Below are 17,996 nucleotides of genomic sequence, written 5' to 3'. Positions count from 1 at the left end.
GCACCAGCAGAAAGGGACCATGAACCAAGGCATATAGGCAGCCTCTGGAAATTGGAAAAGGCCAGGAACAGATTCTCCCCTAGAGCCAACAGAAAGAATGTAACTGCAGAAACCTTGATTTTAGCTTAATGGGATCAATCGTAGACTTCTAACCCCCAAATTGTAAGCCCCAATTTGCAGAAGCTTATCTCAAAGAGATCTATGGATATAGCCTGCCTAATAAGGGGAATCTCAATAAGATTCACAGAAGACCCACAAAGTTAAGAACTGTATTGGTACAAATACTACTGTCTGTGACTGACTATGGTCTGAGACAGAATAAACTGTGCTTCCCAAGTAATGTATTCCTATCTTCTAAAGTAGCAATGCCTCTGTAAATGAATTGGTCATCAGAAAATTGCTTGAGTAGTGAAAGTTCTTCAGTAGGCACGAGGGAAAATTTCACTATTGCTCTGGGGAAGTTCAGCAAAATATTCCCTGTGTAGCACAGAGACCCCCAAGGAACAGATTATTCCTTCTCCAATACAGTGGTGTGTAATCAAACGCTATTACACACCACAAAAGCATGCTTCTGCTTTTAAAATTAAGAAGTTTTCTTCTGCTAACAGATTTTTATACTTTGAAAATTGCAGGCCTTGTCCTTTTTCACACCAAGGGGGCTTTATTTCCTTTACTCTCAGTAGGGCTCAAAACGACCATGAGGATAGCTGAGGTTGGACCTTAAGGCAGAGGAAGGAGAGGACGCTCAAGACCCCAAGCCCTGGGCATCTCAAACCACTGAGGAGAAACCAGGTGCCCACAGCCAGTATTCTGCTAAAACCACCACTCCCAGGATCCCCCTCAGCCAAGTGGCTCTCTGCCTTAAGTGGCCCCAGTCATTGGATTCCAGTGGACCAGAAGGAAATGTGCAACAAAGCATGAAAGGAAGTAGATCCTGTGATCAAGAACAGGAGACACAACAGTAATAAACAAAAATTCAATAAATGGGCAGACCTCAGCAGACACACACCAGAAGTCCAACAGACACATGGAAAAATTTTCTCTATCCCTTTTAAATAGGGAGATGCAGATCAAAATCGCGATGAGATAGCAGCTCACACCGCCAGAGCGGCACAGATGAAAAAGACGCCCAACGAGCGCTGGAGAGGAGGTGTAGGAAGAGGAAACTTGATGCATTGTTGGTGGGAAAGAAAGTGAACCGGCGCAGGCATTTTGGAAAGTCATTTGGGTTTACCTTAAAACACGGAAAACAGCATTAGTGTATGATCCAACAAGCCTACCTCTGGGATTCAGCCAAAGAACATAAAACCATCAATTCAAAAATGACTTGGTCACCAGGTGCGACGCCGCGTCATTTACACTAGCGAGGACGTGAGAAACGACAGAGACGTTTCCCTCAGAGGAGCTGATAAAGCAAACTACTTGTAAAAACCAGCGGACAGTAACAAAGGCAGCGAGGTTTCTGAGGGTAAGAGGGAGGAGGAAGAGTCAGAGTCAAACGGCGGCGGAGAGGCAGAATAAAATGAAAATATTTTGATTGAAACAGGGGCCGCCTCTCCGGGAGGGTGCGGGGCGCGAGCCCGGCGTCAGGCCGGAAAAGGGTGTTGGCCAGAAACGGAAACCGGAGGTTTCTGGGAAATGGAGTCCGGCGGGCGGGGCATTGCGCCTGGCCGGAAGTGACGCCATCCAGGCGCGTCCCCTTGGGCGCCAGAGCGGGACTTCCGTTTTGCCTGACCCGCGGCTGCGGTTTCTGGGTTCCGCGGGTCGCTGGTAACTTTCGCTGGTGACGGGCAGCGGCCTTTGCCCTCGGTTTTATGCCTGAGCCGAGCTGGGGCCCCCTCGGAGAGAGGAAGAAGGAGGGGTGCAGCCGGGAGCAGCCAGAACGGGGCTGGGCCCGTGGAGGCGACGCTGACCCCCGGAGAACTGCTGGGAGGCGGGGCGCGAGGTGAACCCCATGCTGGAGGCCGGAGGTGAGGAGCGGTGGAGGGAGCGCGTCCCGACTCCAGCTTGCCCCCGAGCCCTGCTGTGCGGCCGAGCCGGCAGTTACCCTTCACCAGTGATGGGGGACCCCCTTTTAAATGAAGAATTCCGAGGTCAAAAAAATTTGAGGCGATCAGGCCTGGACAGTCTATCTTTTAGTGGACATTAGAGAGTGGGGGGAAAGGGGAAGGGCCGTGGGGAGGAAAATGGATCGATCCGGGGTCTCCTTTATTGGCGTTAATCTTCCAGTCCTTGAGGCGGCCAGGGATGCTCGGAATCGCGGAACAGGATCCTGTTGGCTCCACCTGAAATTGAGGGCGGGTTCAACTCTCTGGGGCTGCAAAAACACTGGGGATCTGTAATCAAACGCCCGTTTTGGGGTCCCAGCCAGGCTTCTTAACCTGTGTTTTTTCATGGAAAAAAAAGGTGAAATAACGTAAACTAAAACTGTAAGCATCGAATAAAATGACGATTTTGACAGCACCTTGAATGCCTTGCAGAACAGAACAAATGTATAGGTAAGATGAGCCTCCTAGACCTGTCACACCACCCCCTTGATCACGGGATCCCTGTATTGGTCTTGCATTTTTCGAGGGCAATTTCACATCCATAGTTTTGTGTTGTCCCAAAGACCAGGGAACACTCGTGGGGTAGTTATCTTCCTCCCATACTTACCAAGAGGAAAATTGCATGCAGTGGAGTTAGCTGTAACTTAATAACATAGCGTGTGTGCTAAGACCAGTATCCAGATCTGCATATTTTTCTGAATTATTTCAGAGGACTACACTCCTGGCTTGAGTTTGTTTTTTTGTTTTCGTTTTTCAGCTTTAACTTACATACTTACATACTATAATGTTCACCCTTTTAACTTTTTTAATATATTCACAAAGTTGTGCAACCATCACCACTATTTAATTCCAGAACATCTTCTTCACCCCCATGCCCCATTGACCATCACTCTGCATTCCCCGTTCCCTCGAAACAACAAATCTACTTTCCCTGTGGATTTGCCTATTCTCGACATTTCATAAAAATACAATCATGCAGCATGTGTCTGACTTCCTCACTTTATGAAATGGTGCAAGGTTTATCTCTGCTGTAACATGAATAAATACACTTTGTTACTACTCATGACTGAATAATACTCAATTATGTGAATAAACCATGTTCTTTTTATCTGTTCCTTGGTTAATGAACATCTGGGCTGTTTCCAGTTTGGGCTCTTATGAGTAACACTGCTGCAAACATGGTTCATTTTCTTTGTATGTACCTAGGAGAGGAATTACTGTTGTGTAGTTACAGCGTAACTTTCTGAGGAAATGCCACACTGTTTTCCACATTAGCAACAGCATTTTACACTCCTAGTATCAGTGTGTGAGGGTTCCAGTTTCTCCACATCCTCATTACCACTCCTTATTTTGCATCTTTTTAATTTCAACCATCTTAGATGATATGCATCTCTCTGGTGACTTAGAATGTTGAGCATCTTGTCACGCACTGCTGGCTGTCTCCTATCTTGCTTGGTGAAATAAATTATTTGTCCATTTTTTAAACTGAGTTGTTTGTCTTTTTATTGTTGAGTTGTAAGAATTCTTTATTTTTCTGGATACCAGACCTCTAGCAGATTCATGATTTGCATATGTTTTCTTCCATTCTGTGGTTCTTTTTACTTTCTTCATAGTGTCCTTTGAAGCACAGAGTTTTTAACTGTAACGAAATCCAGTTTCTTTTTCTTTTATTACTTGTGCTTTTCACATCTAAGAAACCATTGCCTGATCAGAGGTCGAAACAGTTTTTACTTAGGTTTTCTTCTAAGAGTTTCAGCTTTTACATTTAGATCTTTGGTTCATTTTGAGTTAATTTTTTTGTATGTAATGCAGGTAGAAGTCCAATTTCATCCTTCTGCATGTAGATATCCAGCTGTCCCAGCGCTGTTTTTTGAAAAGACTATTCCTTCCCCATGTGATTTGTTGCCAGTCATGTTGAAAATCAGCTCTCCATAGTGTTTGGGTTTATTTGTGGGCTCTCAGTTCTGTCCCATGGATCTGTATGTCTGTCCTTACGCCATTACCACACTCTCATAATCACTGTTGCTTTGTAGAAAATTCTTGAGACCCTAAGTGTGAGTCCTCCAACTTTTGTTTTTCTTTTTCCAGATTGTCTGGCTATTTTGGGTCCCTTGTATTTTCATATGAATTTTAGGGTCATCTTACCATTTTCTGTAATAAAGCCAGCTGGGATTTTAATAGGGATTGCCTTGACCCTGTAGATTAATTTGGTGAGTATTGCTATGCCGATATTAATGTTTTACAATCTGAGAACCTGATATGTCTTTCCATTTCTTTAGATCTGTAATTTCTTTCAACAGTAGTGGTATTAGTATACATGTCTTGTACTTTTGTTAAATTTATTCCTAGGAATGAATTCTTTAAATGCTCTTGTTAATGGAATTAATTTCATTTTTTATTGTTTGTTACTAGTATATGGAAATATAGTTCAAGGAATGTCTATTCAAGTGTTTCACCCATTTTTTTTTTCAAAGATTTACTTATTTTTATACAAGAACTGGGGTACAGGCCAGACGTGCGGGAGGGTGAGCGGATTCACCAGAGACAGAGCAGGGAGCAGAACAGGCAGACAACAGAGGGGAGCAGTGGGCGTGACAGGAGAGGTCTGCCGCGCCATGTGGGATGGAACCCACACTGCAGAGGCTGCAGACAGCTTCACAGCACAGCGTTCAACCTGCTGCACCACCGGGGAGGCCTGCCCATTTTTTATTGGGTTATTGTATATTTTACTATGTAATCATCTTGTAACCTACAACTTCGCTGAACTTATTTAGCTGTGATTGTGTGTGTGTGTGTGTATGTGTGTGTATTCCTTAGGATTTTTAATATACAAAATCAGGTCATCCACAAATACAGATTGTTTAACTTCTTCCTTTCCATTCTGGATGATTTTTCCCCCCTTGCCTAATTCCTCTGGCAATTCATAGATGCCTTTCATCAAGTTGAGATATTTTCTTTATTAAGAATTTATGGAGTGTGTTTTATCATGACAAGATGTCAGACTTTGAGAAATAGCCTTTTAGGTATTTATTGAGATAACTGTGGAGTTTTTTCCCTTTGTATTAATGTGGTATCTTATGTAGATTGATATTCATATGCTGAACCAACCTTGAATTCGGGGGATAAATCCCACTTAGTCATTCATTACCTCCTCTTTGGATTAAACATGTCTTAAATCTCAGCAGCGCTTTCTCCAAAAAACTTAAGTAGTATTTGTAAACTGTATTTCCATACTTCCCATTGTGCCAGCTGCCTTAGCTGCATTTCAGTTTAATCTCAGAGCAACTTTACATGGGATTAAATGAGATCCCATTTAAAGTGAGATATTGTTCCCATTTTACAGACGAGAACATGACACTTAGAGAAGTTGTGTGGCTTGGTGGGTGGGATACTCCAGCCTGTTACACGCTTAAGCCTCTCTGTCTGCATGGAGTGATGACTCCCCACTGCAGGCCTGCCTCTTCTACCTTGGTGTCCTTCTGAAACTGGCAGTGTCCTTTGACTCCAGAGTGAGAAGGTGAGACTTTTCTAGCTTGATGAGCAGTAAACACGGATGCCTTGTTTTCTTTCTCATCCTCCAGCGCCACCTTCTCCAGATGCTGACCTTTCTCCAGAGGAGCGCACAGGAGAGGAAGGGATGGCAGCTGGTCTCCTCATGGGTGGGCCCCGTGTAAGTTGGACATTTATTCTGAAAGGCAGCCTTTTTGAAAATATATCATTATTTAAAATATTAACATAATTTGTTGGGTTTTGTTTTTTAATTACAAAAAGAATTTGTGTCCATTGTAGAAAAATTAAACATACCCCAAAAATCACCCTTAATCTCACAGAGACAAACCTGCCTTTTGACTTTGTGTCTTTACAGTCACAGTCTCCCTTTCAAGCTTTCCCAGAATGCCTTTGTCCTACTTTGCAGTCTTCTCTTTACCTCCACTTGACAGAATCTGAGGAACATTTCATCAGGGGTCTTCTGCTGGCTTGTTCCTGATACATCCCACTGTGTAGTCCTTCTCGAGGGAAGAGACTGTTTTCTCCCTTTTCTTGTCCAGGCGTCGCCTTTATTTTTAGAACTTGAGTCTGTTCTTCCTCATCATTTCTATTTATTATTAGGTTTTTGTTTCTCTTTTCTCAGATTATTGTACAATTCTTTTTTTTTTTTTTTTTTAAGATTTATTTATTTATGTATACAAGAGCTGGGGCACAGGCCAGAGATGGGGTGGGTGTGGGGGGGGGGGTGAGAGGATTCACCAGAGACAGAGTGGAGAACAGAACAGGCAGACTGACCAAAATACACTGCTGAGGGGAGCAGCAGGCACAACAGGAGGGGTCTGCTGTACCATGTGTGTTGCTCCCTAGCGGGCCGGGAATGGAACTCGTGCTGCAGAAGCTGCGGATTGTTTCATAGTGCGGTGCTTAACCCCTTGCACCACCAGGGAGGCCCTAGTGTACAATTCTTGTTAAAAAAAATAAAACTTGAAGTTCTATTTGATTTTCTTCCGGTATATTTATATTAAAAGTTTTTGATTGTGCATCTTATTTTTTTAGATATTCCACAGTTGTAACTTTGGTTTCTTTGCACACTTGGCTGGCCAGTGCTCTGGGACAGAGACTGTGTCTTGTCAACACCTAGAGGTGGTGCCTGCAGCGTGTCGGGTCAGGCAGCTCAACCTTCTTGATTACATCACTTAGTTCTTCCATTCCGTTTTTTTGTTTGGTTTGTATTCTATCGACAACTGAGATGTTTTAAATAAGCCAGCTCGAATAATGTAATGTTTTCAATTTCTCTTTGCACTTCCTAGTTTTTCCTTTATGAATTATAATTTAGTTCATGACATATCTTTACATGGCTTTTACTCTCTTGATTATTATAAAATGACCCAAATGCTTTAAGTATTTCATAATTTTTACAAATTGACTCTCTTTGTCCCATTCAGTGCATTTCCGGGTGTGAAGACTGGTTTGGAAGGACAGGCAGGAGATCAGTTCTCATTTGGGAAGTGATGTTGACTTAAGACAGCAACAGGGCACAGGGAGCAGGGGGTGAATTCTCGTGATACCGAGGCGGGGGAGTCAATAGGCAGTTGATGAGTGGGGAGCTGCAGGAAAGAGGCGGCTCGCTGCGACTGCTGGAGTGGCCAGGAGGTAAACGGGGGGCGGCACTCTGACCTGCAGGTGGAGGCACCATTCCCAACAGCTGCTCCTGAGCCGCCCCTGCCTCGGACGCCTTCTCCTTTGGGGCCAGCTCATCTCTGCTGTCCCCCCCGCCATCCATCCAAGGGTCCTCTCTGTGATCCTCGCGCTGGTCTGTCCGTCTCTCGGACCCATCACTCAAAGTCATGGCCTTCGTGGCCTGCTCTCCCGTGCTGTGCTTCGGGATTCTTGCATTCACAGAAATACTCACTAAATGTTCTGAAAACATTCACCTTTCACATTTCTTTGCTAATTTGCCCCTGATTCCTCATTGCATAAACCCATACTCTAATTTTGTTTTTCCACACTGGCTCTTTTATCTCCAAGTGCACAATCCTCATAGACAACCAGATTTTCTGTCTTTGTGTATCTAAGGTCTACCAGTTGTAGCCATGTGAGGAAAAGAGACTGTCTTCGTGTCACCATCTAGTATTGGGCACACAAACATGATTGAGAAATGCTTTTCTTGAACCACCCGGAGCCCTGAATCCTTTACCCTTTCTGGGCCTGCTGGTCATCTCACCTAGAGTGGCCAACCTCCCCACCCCATCACCTCCACCACCTCATATCCAAAGGCCACTGGGTGATGAGAAATGTGCTTCTTGTTTTAGGGATCCATGCCCTTCGGTGCGAGCCTCGCTTTTACCCAGAAGGCGTGGAGGCCCTCGGTCCCTGCTGCAAGGGGCAGGCTCAAGGATGACACGGCCAGGAACCTGGTCCTGCTTGGTAAGATGTCATTGAAAATTCAGTATCTGCTCGGTTTTAAAAATCTGGCACACTGAGTGTCTGATGCTCCTGAACTGCTCTGACACACCGGAGGGGCGTGCTTGCTCCTCTTCATGCCCTCATCAAAGAGCCCAGCCTTGCCAGTGGGCAAAAGGGCAGTTTCATTTCCCTGCCCCGCCACATGTCATTTTCTTATTTCCCAGGATGAGGGGTGAGATAACCTTCAGGCCAGATCTTCCACTCAGGAGTCCCTCTCCTCTCGGTGGCTGACGTAGCTTACCTCACTTCCCCTCGCTGAGGCTGCCGCTTCAGCTCCATGTCTCTTTTTTACTGTTGCATGCCATAGTCAGTGAGTGCTCAGTATGTGTGTGTTGAGTGAATTAAATGAGGGACCTGATGCATGTTTCCACTCCCCTGAGGGCGGGTGGCTAATTATACTTCACACAAGTCTCTGAAGCCTGCTTTTTCCTCTTAAATAGGACTTCCCGTTTCCCAGCCTGGCGTGAACTCCCAGCTGGAACAAAGGGAAAGCCCGTGGGTGCTGGAGGGAAAAGGCCTAAGAGGTACCTGTCCGGGTGAGTGTGCAGGCACCAAGCCATTGAGTCTCAGGAGTAAAAGCCCTTTTAACACTCCATGAAGGCGATGCTGTTGCCCCCATTTTACAGAAGATGAGATTACCTAAAGAGGTAACTTGCTGGCTCAGAGCCTCATGGCTGGAATTGGCAAGGGCGAGGCTTGAAACAAATTGCCGTGTTAGTGGAAGCAGAAGCGGGTGAGGCCATTCCCGCCGAGGGCTGTCTCTGAGTGCTGGTGTAGAAGTACTCTGGGTGTGGGCCTGTGAAGAGGCTCTCCGGCCCTGGATTGCTGCCTACTGACCATTCACAAGGTCACCTGTCTCTGTCTGGAAAACGTAGAAAACAAAATACTGTTTTACAAACTAACATGCGAAAATATGTCAGCTGCCAATGCTGGATTAGCTGCGTGAGAGTAAAGTAGTTAGAAGGCACTTTGCTCATCTGGCTGTTGGAGTAATGGAAACGCCACATCTGGGGTGTTGCTCCTGCTGAGACCCCTGGATGTCGCCATACCCCCACGCTGGGCCAAGCCCACCCTTCTGTAGTGCATGTTGGTGTCTCCCTAGGCCCAGCTGGTCACTGTGGCTCATTTGCATTGCTTTGTCTTTCATTCAGTCAACACACATGCATGAAGCGTCCCTGGCGCTGTTCTAGCTGCCGGAGGCACGAAGTGAGACAGACCCTGGGTGCGTGGTGGTGAGGAGCACACAAAGAACCCAGAACGCTGGATCGTGGCAAGGGCTGTGAGGAAACCAGCTGGGAGGAGGGAGTGGTGACGCGGGAGAAAGGGGAGAGTGGGGATGCGGATGGGCTGGGGGCTGTTCTACGTCAGATGACTAGGAAGGATCTCTCAGGTGGAATATTCTGGGCCACAGCCTATGTTGAGCACAGAGCTGGGAATGAACTTGGCTTGTGTTAGGCTCAGAAGAGCCTGGGACTCGGTGAACAAGAGGGCGAGTGAGGGTCAGCAGGGGCAGGTCACCTGGGGCGCTGGAGGCCACGGTAATGCTTTGTGTGTGTGCAGCCGGGCAGCCGTGGAGCGTTGAGGAGGGAAGGGACAGTGTTTGATTTGTATATAAAAAGACCATCCAGCAGAACAGGCTTCCAGGGGTCAAGAGTAGGGCTAGGGAGACTGGTTAGGAGTCCGGACCGGATGGTGCGGTGAGATGGCAGTGGCTGGTAGGGAGTCGGGACCTGTTCGGGTATTAAAGCCAGCCGGACTCACTGGCTGGTTGGATGTGAGGGATGAAGGCATTCAGGATGATGGCTTGCGTGTTTGTGAAGACCAGTGGCTTGAAAGGGAAAATCGACAGTTCTATTTGGGGTCTGTGGGTTTGGGGTGTCATTAAACAGCATTATACGGGCGGCGGCACTCAGGAGAGCTGGATGGGGGCACAATGCATGGGCATCACGTGGTCTTCTGAATTGCTCCTTTCTCCCCTGTTTGTCTGTTCCACTTTGCCATCTCGCACTTGGACGGCCTGGCTTTGAGAGCTCAGAGCCATCACCCAAGCATGATCGAATAGCGAGTTGCCGAGATGCTCTCAGCCAGAAGCAGGCACCCCGGTGCTTGGGTGTTAGGGACATGCTCGGCCATTTTAGGTGGTTTCCAAGAAGGCCCGAGAGAAGAGAAAACCCTCGTGTGACATTTAGGGTTCCTCAGCGACAATCTGCGTCCTTATGCTTTTATCTCACTGGCCCTCCCGAACGTCCTGAGAGTACGTTCACAAATAATAAGCCAAGGCATAGAAAGATTAAATCATGTACCCGAAGTCAAATAGCTAGTAAGACGGGAAGCCAAGGCAGTGTGGGTCAAGATTCTTTATAGAAATTAAAATAAAGTCCCCCTTGAACTCAGTCTGCTCTGCTGTTACCTTCTCTGAGAAGGTGGGGCTGGGAAGATCTCCTCAGGAAGGCGCACCTTTATGAAAAGAAGTTCCATGGGCCTGCCTAAAACTCCACTCCCTTACCCGGAAGCCCCTACATGGAAGAGGGAGACAGGTGTCTGGGATGCTAGGATTCATTTAGTTTACGTTTCCAAATAGTAAATAGTCACATTTTAAAGCTTTCTCTGAAATGAATGAGGTTCCAAAGAAGGTTAAGAGGTAATGTTACTTATTCTTTTTTTTTTTTTTTAAAGATTTATTTGTTTGTGTATGCAAGCACTGGGTACAGTCAGAAGCGCGGGAGGGTGAGAAGATTCACCAGAGCCAGAGTGGGGAGCAGAGCAGGCAGAAGGACCGAAGTACACTGCTGAGGGGAGCAGCGGGGGGCAGGAGAGGTCTGCGCGCCATGTGGGACCCTCCTCCGGTGGCCAGGGTGCAGCCGGGGATCGAACCAGCGCTGTAGATACTGCGGGCAGCCTCGCAACCCAGCGCTCAACCACTGCGCCACCGGGGAGGCCCACTTATTCTTTTAAAAATAATTTTCTAATAAAAATATAATTTGGAAAAAGAAAATCAAGACCTCCCTAGCATCCCACCATACTTATTCTTCTAAATGTAATGGTATATAATTTTACGTAATTTTTTTTTCACTTAATAGTTTATCATTGTGTAGTCTTTGAAAGCAAACTTTTGTAGCTTTCATTATAAAAATACTATGGTTCCCCACTGGAGCACATTAGAAGATAGACTAAGCATTAAATAAAAATCCCTCCTGATCCCACAACCCACAAAACACCTGTGACAATCACATTGTAAAAGTTTCCAGTGTCTTTTCACCAAACACCTCTTGACAAAACAAGGTCTAGTGTGCAGACTGAAGACTTGTGGCGGCCAAGCAGCGTCACGTGGCGTGCACAGACCCCACCGCACGCCGTGGTCATTCCTTCTCGTTAAACACTCAGGTGCTTGCTCTCCCTGTGTAAACGATGCTGTGACGAGTCCCTGTCGATGCAGCTGTTCCTGAGGATAAAAGTTCATCCAAGTGGGATTCTGTTGTCAGGTTTGCCATTGCCACGTGCAGCCAGATGGCTCAGAAAGGCCGGCCCGGCCGACGCGGCCGCGCCAGTGCTGAGGTCGCCCGCCGGCTGCTCGCCCCACGGTCAGCCAGCCCTGGAACGCTTGCTGACTGGGTACATGAGGGAATTGCTTACTAGCGTCAGCCATCAGCAAGTGAAGTATTTAAACACGGTGAGCAGACTGCCCGGCACCTGGCAAGAGCAGGGTGGTTTGAGAGTAAGGAAGGAAAGGCGTCTCGGCCATCTGAGGTGGGAGGCCTGAGCGTCCTCTCACCCTGCTGCGTTTAGAGGGCAGCCAGGGCCTCCCCGGTGGCGCAGTGGTTGAGCGCTGGGTTGCGAAGCTGCCCGCAGCCTCTGCAGCGCCGGTTCGATCCCCGGCTGCTCCCCGGCCACCGGAGGAGGGTCCCACATGGCGCGCAGACCTCTCCTGCCGCCTGCTGCTCCCCTCAGCAGTGTCCTTCGGTCCTTCTGCCTGCTCTGCTCCCCGCTCTGGCTCTGGTGAATTCTCTCACCCTCCCCACTTCAGACTGTGCCCAGTGCATGTATAAATAAAAATAAATAAATCTTAAAAAAAAAATAGAGGGCAGCCGAAGGGCGCGCGAGCCACCGTGGCCATTCACTGTGGTTTTGAATGCAATGTTCCAGGTGACAGGAGGTAATGCACCAGACCTGGCTGCCTCAGACCGCTCCTTCCAGGGACAGGATGGAAAGACAAACTGTTTCTACTTTTTCAGACTGGAAGACCACACCCGCCGAACCACTGCCTGAGCAAGACGTTTCTGAAGACTCGCTCCAAGATGCAAGAGCTGAGCTGCCCCCCTGGGAGCTGGGGGGGAGCCTCAGCCTGAGGCCAGTCCTTTCTGCACAACAGCGAACCCCTGCCCAGGTGAGCCCCCAGAAATGTGAAATGCACACCAGGAGCGTCAGGAGGAACGCCGCGGGAGAGACAGCTCACCGGACGCAGCCGTACACGTGTAGCGAGTGCGGCAAAGCCTTCAGCTACTGCTCCTCCCTCTCTCAGCACCAGAAGAGCCACACTGGGGAGAAGCCCTATGAGTGCAACGAGTGCGGGAAGGCCTTCAGCCAGAGCTCGTCTCTCAGTCAGCACCAGAGGATCCACACTGGAGAGAAGCCTTACAAATGCAGTGACTGTGGCCGAGCCTTCAGCCAGAATGCCAACCTCACCAAGCACCAGCGAACTCACACCGGAGAAAAGCCCTACAAATGCGGCGAGTGTGAGAAGGCCTTCAGTGACTGCTCGGCCCTCGTTCAGCACCAGAGGATCCACACGGGCGAGAAGCCCTACGCGTGCAGCGACTGCGGGAAGGCCTTCCGCCACAGCGCCAACCTCACCAACCACCAGAGGACGCACACGGGGGAGAAGCCCTACCGCTGCGGCGAGTGCGGGAAGGCCTTCAGTTACTGCGCGGCGTTCATCCAGCACCAGAGGATCCACACGGGCGAGAAGCCCTACCGGTGCGGTGCCTGCGGGAAGGCCTTCAGCCAGAGCGCCAACCTCACCAACCACCAGAGGACGCACACGGGGGAGAAGCCCTACCAGTGCGGCGAGTGCGGGAAGGCCTTCAGTCAGAGCACAAATCTCATTATACACCAGAAGACCCACACCGGGGAGAAGCCCTACAAGTGTAACGAGTGTGGGAAATTCTTCAGCGAGAGCTCCGCCCTCATTCGACATCACATCATCCACACTGGCGAGAAACCCTACGAGTGCAACGAGTGCGGGAAGGCATTTAACCAGAGTTCATCCCTTAGTCAGCACCAGAGGATCCACACGGGCGTGAAGCCCTACCAGTGCCGCGAGTGTGGGAAGGCCTTCAGGTGTAGCTCGGCCTTCATTAGGCATCAGAGACTCCATGCTGGAGAGTGACTGGGAACCTAACGGCAGTGGATCGGGACAGGTAAGTGCAGGTAGTTTGAAAGCATCTGCAGGTACTTTTTGTAGTCTGTACCCCAGAGTCACATGCAACAGCACCTTTAATAAAGTTGCTTTTTAACATGTTTCATGTGGGAGGTCTGCTTTCTCCTTAGCAGCCTCAGTGAGCATAAACTGGCCCATTCAGATCAGTTTTAGACATACAGTGCATCATGCCAAAGTCCATTTCGTGTAGCAAGCACTCCAGAACCCAGCCTGTAAGGAATGCCAGCCAGCCAGCCAGGAGCCTGGTTCTCAAGCACTGGATGGTCTTGGCAGTGCGTGTGGTCTGGAATGGGCTGTTACAAAATGAGAACAGAGATCAATGGCCAAGAACGGGCATTTCCTAGAATCCCCTAGGGGGGCTGCAGATACACCCAAGGCTGGGGAAGGCACTGCTGAGCTAGTTAAAGCTGTAGGGAAAACATGGCGCAGTAAGGTGGAAGATTTCAAGCTGTAAGACTGGGGCAATCTGCTGACCGTGGTCTCCCTGGCTTAGTGGGTCCCCGCGTTTGCTTTCTTGCTCAGAGGTCCCTTTCCTTTAGATCAAGACCACCACCTGGTCAGCCGGCTTTCTCCATTGCCTTGGCCTAAGTCCTCCTTAACGTGTATTCCTGCACCCAGCTAGAGACCTTATCAGCATTAAATGCTAAGCTTAACAGCTGTTAGCCAGCACCCCCAAACCTTTGACTGGTCTCTTCAACACGGGTGTGTTCCCAAACCCAAAACTGGGACTGAAGGCCACCACCTACTTTCAAGTGCCCAGTGACAAAAAGACTGCTCTGGGGAGACAGTTCTTGGGCAGTCACTTCCAACTCCCTTTAGGGGAGTGTCCACAAAGCCCTTCCAGGTGGGGCGCTTCCAGCTGGCCTGGTTTCTGAAGTTCTTCCCTTTGTTACATAGCAATGGGAAAGAAAGTTCATTGAAGTGAGAACTAAGGACCAGCTCGGAAAAGGTGAAAAACATGAGCAAGTAGTGACTGGACTAGAGTGAGCATGTTGAGAGCACAAGGGGCTGCAAGTCAGCTGCACAGTGGAACCCCGTGGCGGAGCTCAGGTTCCTCATCGTACCATATGGAGGTTCTGAGCTCCAGCTGGGTGGAGAGGAAAGCCTGGCACTGAGGGTCACCCAGAGAGGAAATCTGGTGCACAAAGCTTCCTCCCCATTTCTTTTCAGAACAAGTCCACCCTCTGGCCAAGAGCTTTTCCTCACAAGGGGCTCCATGCACAAAGAAGCAGAGACCCGCCTTCTAGGTCTTCTCTATACAGGACAGAAATCTTGTCATCCCAAGGACCGTGTTACCCAGATTGCTTTCCCCATGGATTCTGCCACCTTGGCCCCATCAGACCTGGCTCCCTCCCGCCCAAAGAAGAGGCCACATCAAAATGTCCACTGTCAAATGATCCTTTATTGTGATTTTCCTTGATTTTTCTTAACTCTGTGGGATGAAAAAAGAATCCAATCAACAAAAGGACTAAAGTTCTTTTCCTCCCAACTCTTAGCAATTTTTGTAACTTTCCAACTCATCTCCGTGAATGCATCAACTTCCCCCCCACCCCAAGTGTTAGCAGGAGGCCTGACGCAGCTCACTTACGGCAGGGCACTCCACTGCGCCGCTGTTGATGTCATCGATGATGTCGTGAGGGTGGCGGCCATCAACGTTGCAGCCCACGGACTGGGCGGTACCAAGGATCTCTTTAATGGTGCCTGGAATCCAGCAAAGTAGCCTCAGGTTGATAGGTCTCACAGTTCCCAGACTGAGGGGGTTAGGATTAGGGGGGTGGTTGTGTTGAGCTTCACCGCAGACAAGGAGATAACCTAGTTCACGGAGTATCTAACACCTCCCTAAGCCAGCACCTCACGATCTGTGTATACTTACGAAGCAGTTCGATTACTCACACCAAGCCCAAGCTGGTCGCCATCTCAACCCAGTCTTGTCACTGGCTGAAGTGAGGAAGGTACTGCACCCCTATCCTGGGCCTTAGAGTAACCTCTCCCTCTTGGGAAAACTCGACCACTCAGATGCACCCCACGAAACAATGTGGTTCTCGCTCTTACCAGAGAGTTCTCTAGCTAAAGATCGGTGCCGCATCTGCCGAGCTATGCTGACAATCTCGTCGAACGTGATATTCCCACTGTGCTTAACTGCAGAGAAAAAAGCAAGTCTGCTCACAACCCTCGGCCAGAGCAGACCAGTAATATCCTTCCCTCATCCATCTTAAAGGTGTTCCCATGCTTTCGGCACAGAGTCATCCACATGAAGAACAACCCTGTTTCCTAAGCTGGGGTTCGCTATCAGCTCACCACTGGATTGCACCAGCCAACAGACCTGGTCAGGCGCAGTGGCGGGTGGCTAGGGGCAAAGCCAGGTAGCTTCCATGGGAGGTGTAGACACGAGCTTACGCTATAGGGTCAGAATGTCACCCAGCTCAGAAATGGCCTTGAGATTACTGGCTGTTATTCTTGGTAGTGCCTGGCTCTGAAAAGCTTGAGCATCAAACCTCTGCAACCCCAAAAACCTACTGCTATGGACCACCCTGGGCAGACCACACCCTCCAACTATAACCAATTAGCAGGGAAGGGGCCACTCACTGTTCTTCTGCTTCTTCCTGTCCCTCGGTGGTTCCTTGAGCGCTTTGATGATGAGGGCAGAGGCTGAAGGTACCACCTCAATCTGCATTAGACATTCTCAATGTGAATAAACTGCCCCACCCTGGTTCTCAGTGACAACGGGCCACTAGGTTTATTCAATCCACACTGGATTAACTTAAGTAATTTTCCATCTGAAACATTTGGCTCACGCTCTTGAAAAAACCTTCCCCACCAAGGCAAAATTGCTTCCTGCTCCTCACCACTGGCAGCAGGTGCATTGCCAGCAAAAACCACCCACCCAGGAATCCCAGAGGGTTGCTACCTCTGGCCTCCCCCCAGCCAAGTACCTGGGCCTGTCTGTTTTGAATGGTGAGTTTCACTGTTATCCTCAGCCCCTTCCAATCACCAGTTGCCTTGGCAATGTCATCACCAACTTTTTTTGGAGACTGTAGAAATAAAAATCTCGTTGCGCCCAAAGTTGAAGTACAACTTACAATCCACCCAGTCCTTTCCACTTGGCAACAGCCCCAAAACCCCCCTCATCCAGCACAGGAAGCTGATGTGATGGTTAACTACTCTGTCAAGCTGTGGCTATCATCACAGTATAAACCAAGAGAGGCTGGGGGTGGTTTGTCCAGGGCTTCAAACTGCAGTCTCAGGCGCACTGAGGCACCCCTTGGCCTCCCCACCTTCTCTGGCCAGGTAATGTAGCCACTTCCAAGGCTTTAAGCCACTGTGCAAGGACTAAAGGCCTAAATGACAAGTTCAGAGTAAGATGGAGGGGATACAGGCAAAGGAGGCTGGTGCTGGGGAAAGCAGGCCGCGTTAACCAGCAGGGTCAGGGCTGAGTTGGGATACAAGCTATGATGCCCACCAGCATGTTCGCCTCCACCCCAGTTTATCTCAGCACCAGCACCCCTTGCCTTGCCTGTTTCATACCGGGCAAGTAACAGTTAAGCAGCCTGCCCCGTGTCACGAAGGCCACTCGAATAGGCACATGGCCTCTTCCTACCGCAGGTGTAGAGCAGCCTAAGAGCCAGGGGATTAAGTTACAGCTAAGGTCCAAGCTAGCTCTTCCCACATATATGCCCCTGCTGTGCGCTCAGTGCCGCAGGCTCAGAGCTTGTCGGGGTGACACTGTCTGCACGCGCAGGGCTTAGGGGCTCTCCTCCACGGTAATCGCCTCGATGACTTACCAGACCCAGGGGTCCAATCTTGGGGGCCAGGGCAGACGTGGCACCGACTTCCCCCCCGGTGCACCGCAGGTATACTGGGAGAAAGCAAGGGTGAGTGCCTGTGCAGAGGGCGCCCCGACCCACTGCCTCTCCCCGGGGCTGGCCACACCACCCTCTGCCCTCTGGGCAAAGAGCCTTAGCGGGAAGACAGGCGGCCGCCCCTCCTCCCCCGGCCGGCGAGTCGCCCCTTCCTCGGGCGTAGACTACACCGATGTGCAGGGGGGGCAGCCCCGGCCGCCAGCCGGGCCAGTCTGGGGGAGGGGGGGCGCCCCGACACAAACCTTACCCTAAGGCGTGCCGGGGCCAAGCCACCGCGGGTCGTCCAGTCCTCCCTCCGCACACTTGCGGGGAAGCTGAGACCAAGCAAAAGTGAGACCTGGCCAGGCCCGCAGGCGGCCTGAGCGCAGCACCAGGAAGGCCTCTAGGAGGCTGCGGCGTGAAAACCCACGAGGAAAAAGACTACGGCGGCGGGGCCGCAGGCCAGACGGGCCGCGGGGAGGAGGGAAGCTCCATCTCGCAGCCCCGGCCACCTCTAAAGCACGCACCGACTTTGACTTCGTTGGGATCGAACTTAGGCGGCATGGCGGAGGCGGCTGGTGTCGGATGAACCCGGATTCGGGACGACCGAAGAAAGTTGCACCTAGGCCTCCTCCGAGCCGAAAGCCGAAAGACCGGAAAGGGCGCTAGCGCGCCGGATATAGGCGGGAAGACGCGGCTCTCGCGAGAACCGGAGGT

General features: G+C 49.9%; 2 protein-coding genes and 1 non-coding gene across 7 annotated transcripts; 1 reads left to right on the top strand and 2 right to left on the bottom strand.

Moving 5' to 3' along the window:
* Nucleotides 1–1,714: 1,714 nt before the first annotated feature.
* On the top strand, nucleotides 1,715–16,559 carry ZNF79 (zinc finger protein 79). Of its 5 annotated transcripts, none has more exons than XM_037492870.2 (5): nucleotides 1,715–1,970; nucleotides 5,630–5,718; nucleotides 7,850–7,964; nucleotides 8,444–8,539; nucleotides 12,236–16,559. In XM_037492870.2, exons 1-5 carry the CDS (start codon nucleotides 1,955–1,957, stop codon nucleotides 13,387–13,389), a joined length of 1,470 nt encoding a protein of 489 aa, XP_037348767.1. In that variant the 5' UTR covers nucleotides 1,715–1,954; the 3' UTR covers nucleotides 13,390–16,559. The 5 variants fall into 5 exon arrangements, with proteins under 5 accessions (XP_037348767.1, XP_037348770.1, XP_054545365.1 ...); XM_054689390.1 differs by lacking the exon at nucleotides 1,715–1,970 and having other exon boundaries at nucleotides 4,399–5,718; nucleotides 12,236–13,420; nucleotides 14,611–16,559; XM_037492873.2 differs by lacking the exon at nucleotides 5,630–5,718 and having other exon boundaries at nucleotides 1,935–1,970.
* Nucleotides 14,828–17,952, bottom strand: RPL12 (ribosomal protein L12). Its single transcript, XM_037492874.2, has 7 exons — nucleotides 17,807–17,952; nucleotides 17,223–17,296; nucleotides 16,374–16,472; nucleotides 16,027–16,108; nucleotides 15,493–15,579; nucleotides 15,029–15,141; nucleotides 14,828–14,872 (listed from the first exon to the last, which is right to left on the bottom strand). Exons 1-7 carry the CDS (start codon nucleotides 17,841–17,843, stop codon nucleotides 14,867–14,869), a joined length of 498 nt encoding a protein of 165 aa, XP_037348771.1. The 5' UTR covers nucleotides 17,844–17,952; the 3' UTR covers nucleotides 14,828–14,866.
* LOC119233158 (small nucleolar RNA SNORA65) lies at nucleotides 15,657–15,784 on the bottom strand. The gene has a single exon (XR_005122309.1). It is a non-coding gene; the product is annotated as a small nucleolar RNA SNORA65 (small nucleolar RNA).
* Nucleotides 17,953–17,996: the final 44 nt, after the last annotated feature.

This window comes from Talpa occidentalis, unplaced genomic scaffold (assembly GCF_014898055.3).
Source record: "Talpa occidentalis isolate TD23 unplaced genomic scaffold, MPIMG_talOcc4v2.1 talOcc4.7, whole genome shotgun sequence".
NCBI classification, from domain to species: domain Eukaryota; kingdom Metazoa; phylum Chordata; class Mammalia; order Eulipotyphla; family Talpidae; genus Talpa; species Talpa occidentalis.
This window is presented reverse-complemented; position numbering and strand designations above follow the sequence as displayed.